At 36.6% G+C, this 12,258-nt stretch overlaps 1 protein-coding gene across 4 annotated transcripts in view; it reads right to left on the bottom strand.

The window, feature by feature from the left end:
• The window catches only part of RAB3GAP2 (RAB3 GTPase activating non-catalytic protein subunit 2), a 93,771-nt gene that overhangs the window by 33,552 nt on the left and 47,961 nt on the right, over window positions 1-12,258 (bottom strand). For all 4 annotated transcript variants that reach the window (XM_055334279.1, XM_055334281.1, XM_055334280.1 and 1 more), the window contains exons 10-18: window positions 10,912-11,060; window positions 9,991-10,070; window positions 9,777-9,866; window positions 8,311-8,450; window positions 6,270-6,486; window positions 5,559-5,702; window positions 5,267-5,349; window positions 4,865-4,929; window positions 1,795-1,885 (exon numbers count right to left, since the gene is read on the bottom strand). In XM_055334279.1, coding sequence (XP_055190254.1) covers window positions 1,795-1,885; window positions 4,865-4,929; window positions 5,267-5,349; window positions 5,559-5,702; window positions 6,270-6,486; window positions 8,311-8,450; window positions 9,777-9,866; window positions 9,991-10,070; window positions 10,912-11,060 — 1,059 coding nt within the window. The remainder of the gene's footprint in view (window positions 1-1,794; window positions 1,886-4,864; window positions 4,930-5,266; window positions 5,350-5,558; window positions 5,703-6,269; window positions 6,487-8,310; window positions 8,451-9,776; window positions 9,867-9,990; window positions 10,071-10,911; window positions 11,061-12,258) is intronic.

The raw sequence follows: 12,258 nt of genomic DNA, 5'->3' as shown, positions 1-12,258 counted from the left end.
CAGGCAGAGGGAGAAGCAGGCTCCATGCAGGGAGCCCAACATGGGACTCAATCCTGGGTTTCCAGGATCACACCCCGGGCTGAAGGCAGCACTAAACCGCTGGGCCACCAGGGCTGCCCTCCATATTTTTTTTAAAAGACATAAGGCATACTAGTATTGGGGTGGTGGGGGATGAGGGTGGGGGAGGCACAGAGAGAGGAAAGGAAAAAAAGAGCTATCTTAGTCTGATACTCAAATTTTTAAAAAATGATCTGAAAACAGCTTTGAAAATACTCTTCACTACCCCATAACTTATATATTGCCTATTATGCCAATAGACAGAGGACAGATGAATAGAAAGCTGCCTGGTTTTTATCATCGTGGTGGTTAAAGATACTTGGATTCAAGCACAAACTCTGGACTGTGACAGATCTATTCTCAAGGAAGGCTGGTAAAGACACCAAAGTACAATTCTACTTAACATTCTGTCAATCAGGCTTTTTAAAAAAAGATTAATGCTAGAGAAATACTCTATATTTCTGCATGATAATTTAAATATTTATCATCTAATATAAAACAATTATTCTTTTAAAAGGCAGACACTTTACCTCCAAGAGTTGGTATAGCTACAATACAACATAGCATATTAAACAGGCAAAATTTTTTAGAATCTCAATTATGGGTAGAACTTGAAACTAGTGATTTTACAGAATTCCATCAGCGGTATCTGGTTTACTCTCAGCCCAGTGCAAGACAAACTGATTTAATAAATTTTGAGACTTTGGTAAAGCCTTGAGGTATCGCTTTATAAGCATCAAGATTTACAAGCACACTGCTTTTTAAAAGAGATATTTCTAACAAATTGTATGCACTAAAGAAATTCACTATCTTCCAAAAGTCAGCTTTAAACATGTGTTGAAAAAAATCTCAACACTACGATGTTTAAAGTCATGAAAGGGGATACTATGATCTGTTTATTAAACCACTTTAATTGGATTGTATGTAAATATAAAGCTGGCTTTATACAATTAACATGACAAGCAAAAAGTCACAGCTAGATGAAGTCTACACATTACACACTATAATTTAATTGATGTTAGGTATTCAGGATAAACTGAATTTTGCCGGGTCTGCTGGATAGAGTATGGAGTTAAAAATCCCACAATTAGAGGATGTAATTTTTTTTTCAAACAAATTTTGAGCTGTAAGAAACAACCAGCAAACTCAGAACTAATAATTTACTCATAGTCTGATTTTGGAAGTCCTTAAGGTTGAGGAAGAGGAAGTGGAGGAGAAAATGTGGATTCCACACACTAAACAGAACATTAATTCAAAGCCTACTTTTTAAAAATCATTATTCAATCAAAACAAAATTTAAAGAATGCTTCATCTACAGAAATTGCTCTCCTCCCACAAAGTTAAATAAAAGACTAGTGACAGCAAGAAAGCCTGGCTATTTTTTGCATACCACCAGCTAACTTTCTCTCATGCTGATGGCTTTCACATGTGTACAACTGTATCAGAATAATGACTTCTCACCATCCTATACTGGTGTCTCTCCTCACAGTAGAAATATTTTAAAAGAAATAGTAACAGAAAGAAACATAATATATTCAGAGAAAGCTGAGATGAAGATCAGCAGATAGGGAATAAAAAAGTCTCCAAATACTAAAGGTATGAAATAAGTGTTCTTATTTCTTATATGTATTATTTCCACATTGAAGTAATATGATGATATCATAAGCAGTAATAGTTTTTTATAATCAATTACAAAATTTGAAGATCAGAACCTCCAATCAGTATAAACCTTATTACCTTGATTTTTTAAAGTGTCCATTAAAGTCTGAGTGATGTTTCTAAGGCAGGAAAATGGTAAACGTTCACTTGCCAAAATGCTTTCCAAAGCCTAGGAGAAAGATATTGAGCAATTCTAACAATTAGAAGGCAATGGTATTGTTTGTTAAATTTTATATTTATACCAACACCTTTACTACCCCAAATTTCCAAGGGAAGTTCCATAGTTAAGATGTTTGACTGTACATACCTGAGGAGAGTTGCATCTTACGTATTATACAACCAATTTCATCTCATGCCCATTATGGGGGAATGACAAAAAGTCCAGACTCAGAATGAAACAACTAGAAGGCAACTTGTATTTAACAGAATGGTAAGATGAAACAGGGACCATGACAAAGCTATTCACTGATAAGAGTGTAAGTCTATACTCCACAAGCATAAATGAAAAGCAGAGGCTGTTACTGTTGTGTCAATGATAAAAGCTGATGACAACTTAATTCCTGGTTAATGACAGCATCTGACCATGGCCAGCTCAATCTACAGGCCATATACATGCTCCCTACCTCACCCCACCATCCCCTTCCTGCCCCTCCCCCAGTAGATACTTAAGAGACTTCACCACCAGTTCCAAAATCTCTCTTTATGCCTAAAGAAGCAACCATCAGAATAACCAATGGGTAGACACAGCAGTTAAAGTTCATACTTATCCTCTCATATTAGCTCATTAAACTGTTTTTTTATTGATGCGAGTAAATAATTTCAAAAGTAGGCTGAGAATGTAGCATGACACAAAGATTGTAACACAACCACCTGTGTGTGCGTGTATGTGTGTCTAGGTAAGAAATGGGCTCAGAGGGTGTTTCAAGAGGGTGGTCAAACCCATGATGAGGCAACTACATAGTGGATATAAAGAAAGTGACTGAAAAAGGCAAATACTAAGCAAAATGTAATTATCTCTGATCTATCTAGCAGCTGGCTTGCCTATTATTCACTCTTCCAAAGCCTCAAATATTTTTTTTCTTTTAGTGCTGAAAACAATACACAACTTTCAGTTTCAGTATTTTTTATAAAATTCAGAGTTTCACACACAATTTAGTATAGCTTTTTAAAAAGTCAAGACATTTTGTAGTATGCTAACCTTTCCCAATTTTTTATTCCATGATGTAAGATAAGAAAAAAAATGGTACCAAAATGAGAAGGCTTGTTTGGGTTATAACCCTCCTTTTTTTACTACAGGTTCTCTAAACTACCTCTCTTGGATGCCCACCTATCATAGGAACGTCATCTTTCATAACTAAGACTTTGCCCTGAGAAAAAATGAGAACCAATTAGCCCTGTCAGTAGAATGGAAAATTTAATTAAAAGTCACAAAGACTTGAATGGCTTGGTAATTTAAATGTCTATTAGGGGTACCTAGGTGGCTCAGTCGTTGAGCGTCTGTCTGCCTTTGGCTCAGGTTGTGATCCTGGGGTCGTGGAATCAAGTCCCACATCAGGCTCCCCATGGGGAATCTGCTTCTACCTCTACCTATGTCTCTGCCTCTCTGTGCCTCTCATGAATAAAGAAATAAAATCTTAAAAAAAAAAAGTCTGGCTATTGATTTCAGCTCAGGTCATGATTTCAAGGTTGTGAGATCAAGCCCTTCATCGGATTATGCACTGGGCACAGAGCCTGTTTAAGATCCTTTCTGTCTCCCTCTAACCCCCCCCCCCTCACCACCACCCGTCTCTTTAAAAAAAAAAGAAAAAGTCACAGGGACTTGCTTGTTCTATAATAAAATAAAAAAGCACTTAAGAAAAATCACTGCAATATGAAAATAAAAGGGGATAAAAAATCAGTATTTGCTAAATTCTCCCACATATCTATCATTATTCTAGTCGTTGTGGATTATGAAATGGACATATTTGGGGAGGTCCCTACTTGAAGGAGCTTAAAAGAGGTAAAAAGGAAAAAAATGGTGAGCTGTGATTCATATACATGAATTAGAGAACAAGTAGCCATTAGCTCTCCAGTTCTGATTAGAAGTAGAGTAGGAGTTCAGAGGTATCCATGGGTATTGAAGGGTTATGTAAGAATTGATAGAGTTAAAACCTGAGCAGCATTATGAGGAGTTTGGAGAAGAAGGTGAGAGTGAAAGAAATCACAGTGAGTTATCATATTAGAACCACCAACCTGGCAAAAGGCAACAAGTCTGACAATACCATGGGACTCTGAGGCTGTGGAGCAATAGCCCTCTTACACAGTATGAGTGGAAACATAAATTAGTCCAAGTATTTTGAGAAGCAATCTTTTCATCAACGAGTACAGCCAGAGAAGCTCTTCCCCTACAATTCCCCTCTTAGGCACAAACTCAAGAGAAGTTCTTGCATATGTGCACCCGGGGAAATAAAGATACATGACATCTGATGTACAAGGACAATCACAGTATCATTGTAATAGCAAAAAACTGGAAACAACTTAAATGTCCACTGACAGGAGGACTGAATAAAGTATAGTGGTAGACTCAGCGCACATCCACTGCAGCTACATGCATCAGCATAGAGGTCTCAAAGAAACAATGTCGAAGGAATGAAGTCATAGAAGACATGGAGCATGACTCCATTTATATAAAGTTTTAAAAGGCAGAAAATGCATCAATGTCTGAAAGAAGCTATACAGAAATATAACTATAAAAAGCAAAAGAGAGAGAAACACAAAATTCTCAACACTTGTTACCTTAGGAATGAGAGAAGGGGCTTGAAAAGGGGTACGTAGAGCTCTTCAGAGTTCTTGGTAACATTCTATTTCTTAAGGTGGGTGGTCATACATGTGTTCGTTATTATTCTTTAGTCAGAATACATGTCATGTATAGATGTGTATGTTTAAAACATGCACACATGTGTATGGTAATGTTACTTCATTTTAAAAAAAAGAAAGAAGGAAAGGAGAGACAATGGGAACTTCTATACGTGAATATAAAAAGGATACATGAATAAAAACAGGAAAAGAGGAGGTTAGCCTATCATGTTCGGAGGAAAAAAGGAAAACGAAGACTTTAAGAGAAATATGTCACAGCTACTCAGCAGGAACATTCACATATCATACATACTTGTTTCTTTGTTGCAGGATACTTAATATCAAGAATTAATTCCTTTATTTGTGTTTCAACCAAATCTACAAAGAAAAAATTAAAATTTTCACTTTTATTATAAAGTAAACTGTATTCTGAAAGAATAATGCACATATTTGTAACCATCAGCCTAAAAGACTCCTGGTTTCTCTCACGTTATTGTTTTATTGTTACAAATTTTAATATCTCCCAGAGGGTATGCCTCATGTTTATAGAGCAATTCCAATAAAAAATATACATGATAATCTGCACCTCACCTTATCTCCAGGAATTACAACAGCTAGCAAATGAACTGAAATATTTTGATTGCTGCATGTAGAATACACTACAAATTTAGAAAATGACATAAGAGCATGTGTTATTTTTACGAAGGACACACACCGAGATTTGGAGATCTAGTTTTCAGCAGGGCTGCCAGTTTCTTCACGAGGTGCATGTCCTTGGCTCGTTCGCACTTCTTGTCACTAAAACAGAAAATACAACAAATTCTTATAGAATGTGAAATCGCTTTCCTTCTAAGTCTGACACACTCCAACTCTCTGTTTTATATTCTTCCTACTTAACTTCTAAGATATCTGTCTACTGAGAAAACAAAGAACAAAACAGTAACTACAAAACAAATAGCAAAATAAGAGATGGAAAAGTCAGTGGAAGGACACTTCATGAATCTTACCTCAGGGCTAAATGGAAAGGAACATTTACTGTTTTCACACTTCCAGACACTGGATCAACAAGACAGATCTGGTAAGTCTGTGGCTGCCAACTCTGACTGGTAACGTTATTTAAGCCCATTATTTTATAGCCAGGATACAGAAGCCTGAGGAAATTGCAAACCAATATGGTAAGAATATTAGAGAAAAAGGGGAAATGCCACAAGTGCTTTTACGATAGGTAGGGACCCCTGCGTTATTATCAATTCAGGAGCACTAATAAGAAAAATAAACACGACCTGATATCAAAGAATAATAAAAATAGATCCTGACTGGTAAAGTTCTGCCTTGGTAAAATGTGCAAGGAAATGAAATGAGTCAGGCCTGTGTAGCAATGGCAAACACAGCCTTCACCCTCACTTAACATCGTCACCACAGGAATCTGAAGGAATCTCTCCTTTTGAGCCGTGGAGACAGCCTGAGGAAGGGATGGGGACAAATGGCAGCACTCCAGGTAACTTTATTAAATTCAGTAGCATATCATGGTCTTTTCAGTAAGGCTTTGTTATTAAATCCTTAATCCTTAATTAGATAGCAGGCACTCGCAGGGAAAACCATAATAAAGAACACCGCAATTCTCAAACAACCTGCAATCTAATAAGGAGCTTTAATAAAAACTTCAATCAAAGCATTCCTTTTTGTCACTAGGAAAATGCCAGGGTTTTACAGCTTACCTGCAGTGCTTTCCCACGTTGAAAGCACCTACTCTAGGCCCCTGCTGCGTGCTCCACACTTCTAAGATTCCCCTTCTTGGTGCATAGATCACGAGGAACTGAGCCACTCGACTTGGACCCTGAGTATTTCCAAAGGGGGAAAAATCCGCCTTTTCTGGTACTCTTTCATGGAGGTCCTCCACGATTTGGATCCAACCGATCTGTGCATCTCGATATCCTTGGAGACCGAGGAAAAGGGAAAGTAATTAGTTAATCTAGGTTCAAGCGCAGCCTTCTGAAGCACTGTGGGATATTTCAGCAAGGGGTTTGAGAAAAGCTATAAAAGTACATTATCTTTTTATTATGAAATATCTTAAATAGGAAAGCAATAATTATAATAAATATTGACTCAATCCCAAAGCCTTATTAAATCTTAGTACATTGTTATATTTGCTTCCGATCACTTTTTTCCTTAAAAAAAAAAAAATCATTATGGCTTTTTGAGTTTTGAGTACCCTTCCTCTATCCCATTCTCTCCCCTCCTTCTCTTTTAAAAAAAAAAAAAAAAAAAAAAAAAAAAAAAAACTCTCCCTTTAAAAAACCTGGGGGAGGTTATCAGGTTTGGATTTTAAATAAAAGTCCAATTAAAATATAAGAGAAAGAGATCAACTTGACTTCCTGCTTTTCAAATCCCTTGGTGCTATGCAGATGGGGAGAATATGGTACAAGGTAGTGGCAGGAAGCCCCAGCCTATGAGAGACAGATGTAGCTAACACAGTCTTCCAACTCAGTCCCTTCCACAGGCCACTGACCCCACTCTCTTCCAGGTGTGGGGAAAACAGCACTAGCTGCCAAAGGAAAAAGCAACAATGCCAGCAACAGGATCGCTACACTGGATCTGGACCAGCTGATATACCTATGTCTTCTATATTCTGGAAAAGTCTTGCTGAGACCCACCCTTGATGTAATCTCAGAAGACAAACACCAAGGAGAAATGATGTATCTGCAGTGCTGAAATCTAGTTCTACAGACGCCTAAACACATAACAGGCAACCACTGCAAGAATTCTCTGGCAAGAAGGTGATAAGGGTCTCAACCTGTCCAGAGTATCTTAATGTCCTCCAATCCATTATTCTTCACATTGCTGAACACAGACTAGACTGCATCACAACTGTAATTTCTAATTAGTAATCTGTGCTGACACGTTACTATTCCAGATGATTCAAAAAAATGCATTCTCCCTTCTTCCTTGGTCAAAAGATATTTTATCTTTTTCAGGTTGACAGTGTGCCTAGACATTTTCAAGTCTCCCTCATAGCTGGGTATGACTTATATGACTAAGTCCTAGCTAATGCACTGCAGAAAAAGCTTGGCAAAAAAATCATCTTCAAAGTGGACTGGCTCAGTTGGTAGTTCTTCTTCTTCCTTTCTTCCTTCCTGGAATGCAGATAAGAAGGCTGGAGCTCCAGCAGCCATCTGAACCATAAAATAACCTTGAGTGGGTGGAGAGGTTCAAGAAGTGAAACTGGGTTCCTGAGGATATCATGGGCATATCATATTAATCCTGAACTTGGTTTTTTTATTAGCAGCTAACTACAACTCCTAACTGACATATTACCAAGAAATTTAAGTAAACTAACCCAAGCATACGGATATGGAAGTCAAGTCAGCAAAGATCGGTTTTGACATCTTTAGTTTGAAAGACTTAGCATTCTAGATTTGAAGAGAACATGTGACTTAAGCATGACCTTGTGAAGTGGAATGAATTTAACAGGGGCAAGAAATTTGACAATGGGAATTTGACAATGACAGTAAGAACTGAAAAGTAAACAAGGAAGAGATTAAAAGTACCTATATAATTTGATCAGACTTAGAGGACAGATCAATTGGACTACTAGATCAAGTGTTACTAACATGAGTTCATGTTAAAAGGAAAAAAAAAGACAGCATAAACATAATGAATTAAGCAATGCTGTCCACTAGAAGCTGAAGAATGATAATACTGCTCAACTACTGGGGTAAAAAAAATAACTTTTTTTTCTGGATTTTTATAAGAAAGTACCTTTCCACATGCGTATTGCAATTCCTCTAGCTACATCCAATAAAATCACTCTGCCAAAATCATCTGTTACTGCTGCCAGTGTGTTACATGGAGACAGACATATACTTTCACCATGGCGTCTAGAATCTGGAAGTCCAAATCTGATATTTAAAAGAAAATAAAAAGCTCAAATCAAATTCCAATCTCGAAAAAACTGACAGAATCATGAAATGCATTAACAAAATAGACCAAATTTATTTTTAATAAAAAATTGTAAGCCCTGCATGGATTGCTGTTTATTAACTAATCACACCAGACACTTTGCAACACAAAATGCGTAAGAAGTTTCTTCCATTATAAAATAAAAATACCTAAATTTTATTTCAAAGATTTTCTATATAGATATCCATAATCTTTTATTTTTAGACAATATCAAGTATAACTATCTTTTCTTGATTAATTGTCATGTCATAGGAAATAGTGCCCTCACAACCAATTAAATTTTGGAATACTCTGCTGCCACACAGGCATCTTTTGTCTAAGTTCGATTTTCTAATCTCTTCTTTTTGCTAGATATCATATTCTTCTGACACCAATGTATCTGCCTAAAGAACTCCCCCTCTTCTAAATAATTTTCTCTCAACTGTTCTTGGTCTATAACCAATCTTACTAGAACTGTAAGATAAAAGTAGAGGTACGGCAAAACAAGCAGGTGTGCTCGCTTAGAGCAAGTCCCTGAGACAAAGTGCCCTGATGTTATTACATCTATTTGGAGGCACAGAGCCATCTGGACTACTTCTTGATTCTTCGGTGAATTTAGAAAATGTGAGGTGTTCTAATATTTTAAAAAGATGAAAAAGTCTTAGAGGATAATCTTCAATAAAATTTAATAGATCTCTTTGACAAACACCTACAATGGGGAGAGAACTGTTCATGATAGTATTCATGATAGTATTCTCTATTAGGTAATAAAAATAATTTAAAAACAAAATCAAGCAAGAATCATTGCCTTCTTGCCCCAAAGCCTGACAAATACACTATCCTATAGCACTACTGAAGTAAACAAAAAAGCACAACACTGCATTCTAAAGACTGCTTGAAGGCATGGGAATCCTTGTTTTTATGTTTTTTAAAGAAATCACTAAGCATTTTTAAAGTTTATATAGCTTACTGACAAACGAAACTAAAAAATCAGCTGTCACAAAACTAATTTTCTTGCAACCTAAGCTAAAGTTATAGGTGTTTGTTAAAAAAAAAAAAAAAAAAAAAAAAGCACACTCAGCACATACATCTTGAGTACCCACTATAGGACAGGAAGATAGCTGTGACCAAACTGGGGAAGACTCACTCTCCTCATGGACTTTATATTGTGATAGAAGCTCCTAAACCTCATAAGATCAACAGTCAACTAAGCACACTGAAAGACTATAAATTTAACAGTACGTTTTTTAAAATATGAAAATCTGAGAAGAACACTACAGACTTGCCTTACAGCTAATGGGGTGGCTGGCTCCACCTTTGGTTTTTGCTTCTGCACTGCTTCCTCTTCGTGCTTGCTCTTCCAACCAAGCCAACCACTGAACAGAAAGAAAATTTAGAATAAAACCAATGCTTTCAGCATTTTACTGTGCAAATTACCAACACAGATGTTAAAACCGGGCAAGATACAGATAATTTTACAGGGAACTGTGGTAGGATTACCTGGCAGCATTAAATAAAGCAGAAGTGAGTTTACTTGCAACCGCCAGTGCCACATGAGACAGCAATGGTTGTGTGCTCCCCTGGAACACAGGACACGTGAAAGAGAAAACTGAATGGCTGACAAAGACATAAAACATACTGTCTAAACAGGGCTTACTTTTAAAAGTTTTGAAGAGCTGTAAAGTCTGAACTAGTAAAAATATTCAGCATCTTTCAGACCATACAATAAAATCTTTTTTAGGAGACAGAGATACAATCAAACATTTTAACTCTACAGTAGGAAATAAAACCACTAGTAAGCTATTTTGTCTTCAGGATTTCCCTCCTTTAATTGTAATTTAATTGAAAAAGTTTAAACAAGGATGTTAAGATGGCGTTATTCTGTCAAAGCCATGGACTTCCTATCTACACACAACTGGCTCTTGCCCCTCTTTTTTTAATATGCCTTTTTATTAAAGTAAAGAGAAAGCTTAGACAATTCTGAGAAGGTAGGCTTTTTAAGCAAGAAATAAAAGACAAGCAAGTCTAGCACCTAACTGTCCCCTATTTTAGGAGCCAATTTCCACCACTTACATCAACTATACTTGGCCACTTTACAATTCCTGATTACTCAAATCCCTGGTGGGCCGACATTCATAACCCTGAGTGGCCGATTATCACATCAATATTTAAAGACAAATCAACTATCCAAGAACCAGGGGCATCAGAAACAGAAGAATCTATTTTATACTGACTTTAGTACTTTCTCAGTTCACCTAAAAAATTTAGAAGGAAGTCAGCAGAGACTAATTTTAGCTTCAGTTGAAACATAGAAAAACGTAAACTACTTAATCTTTCTAAAGCTAACTTGTAATATCCAATTTGCAGACAAGTTGAGAAACCAAGAGAGGTCTTACTCATGATCAGTGATGAAACTCTTACCTCTAAAGCATAGAAGAAGCCAGTAAATGGATTGGACCCAACGGTGATGTACTGAGACATGGCAGGTAGACTGTTTTTAATTGCTGCATTAAATCCACCTATGTTGGAGGCAGTCTTCATTTGGTCAAAAGGGGAGAGAGTCATAATACCTGTTTTAAAACAACAGCAGCAACAACACGTGAACTGAACGCACTGAAATGGCATTGTCATTTTAGGTCATTAAATTTTTATATCAATTCCATTCAAAGATGCAAACTGCTTAGTTTAACAAATAAAAGTCACTTTTAAAATCTACAAAATCAATGTCATAAAATATCCATAAGATATTAAAGTGCTATCTATTTTTCTAAGCCATAAACTACAAAACAAAATTTAAATATTAATTTTTTAATGATACAAAACTCAAACAGTACAAAAAGTATACCGTCTGTAGATCTCCAGGTATTAATCGGTTCTTAGAGGCAACAACTGAAACAAGCTCTAATGCTGCTCTCCAGAGATGTTTTACATACATAAATGACAACATACCAAGTAAGCAGATGTGTGCCTTATTTTTTTTTATTTAATAAAATATCAAAGAAACATGCCTCATTCTTCTCAATCACTCAGAATATTCTACTATATGACCATACCATAATTGATTTGACCTACTGATGGATATTTAGGTTGTTTCCCATCTTTTGTCACTACAAATGATACTGCAATATATATCTTTGATATGTCTCTGCACACCTACATGTCTGTGTGGAAAACTCTTATAGACAGAAATGTGGGCTCAAAGGGGATCACATTTTTAAAAACTTTATCAAATACTGTTATACTGGATTCCATAACAGTGTTGCTAATTTACCAAATTTTGGTTTCCACCAAAAAGGTCAGAGAGCATCTGTGCTCCCATACCCCTATTAACACAGCAAACACAAACACTTTCAAACGTTAACTTTGTAATCCAGAAATCCCCAACCTTTTCTAAGGGAGAGTTAACTTTTCATTTCCCCAAAACTCTAAGAGCAAAGCAGACACAGATCACATGCCTGTGTGGAGCAGCAGAGGAAAAACCAAGGTCATGTAAACTCACCAGGGAGGGTGGTAGGGAGAAAAAGACAGGGGGAAATAAGCTTAGAGATCTAGGGAGTAAAGATGTACTGCTAAGATTCCAACCTATGTGGACTCAGGCACACATACCGTACCCGAGTACTCATCTGGGATGTGAAGATACCCAGTTGGGAAGTGCTAAACTCAAATACACCATAGAATGGAACATGAGTTATTCTAATTTCCATATACAGGTGTTGCCTCTACTTTGCCTGCAAATGGTCAAAAAACACATTGTACCTGAAGAAGAGT

This window comes from Nyctereutes procyonoides, unplaced genomic scaffold (genome assembly GCF_905146905.1).
Source record: "Nyctereutes procyonoides isolate TBG_1078 unplaced genomic scaffold, NYPRO_anot_genome, whole genome shotgun sequence".
Lineage (NCBI taxonomy): Eukaryota > Metazoa > Chordata > Mammalia > Carnivora > Canidae > Nyctereutes > Nyctereutes procyonoides.
Note: the sequence above shows the minus strand (reverse complement) of the source record. Positions and strands in the feature narration are given on the sequence as shown.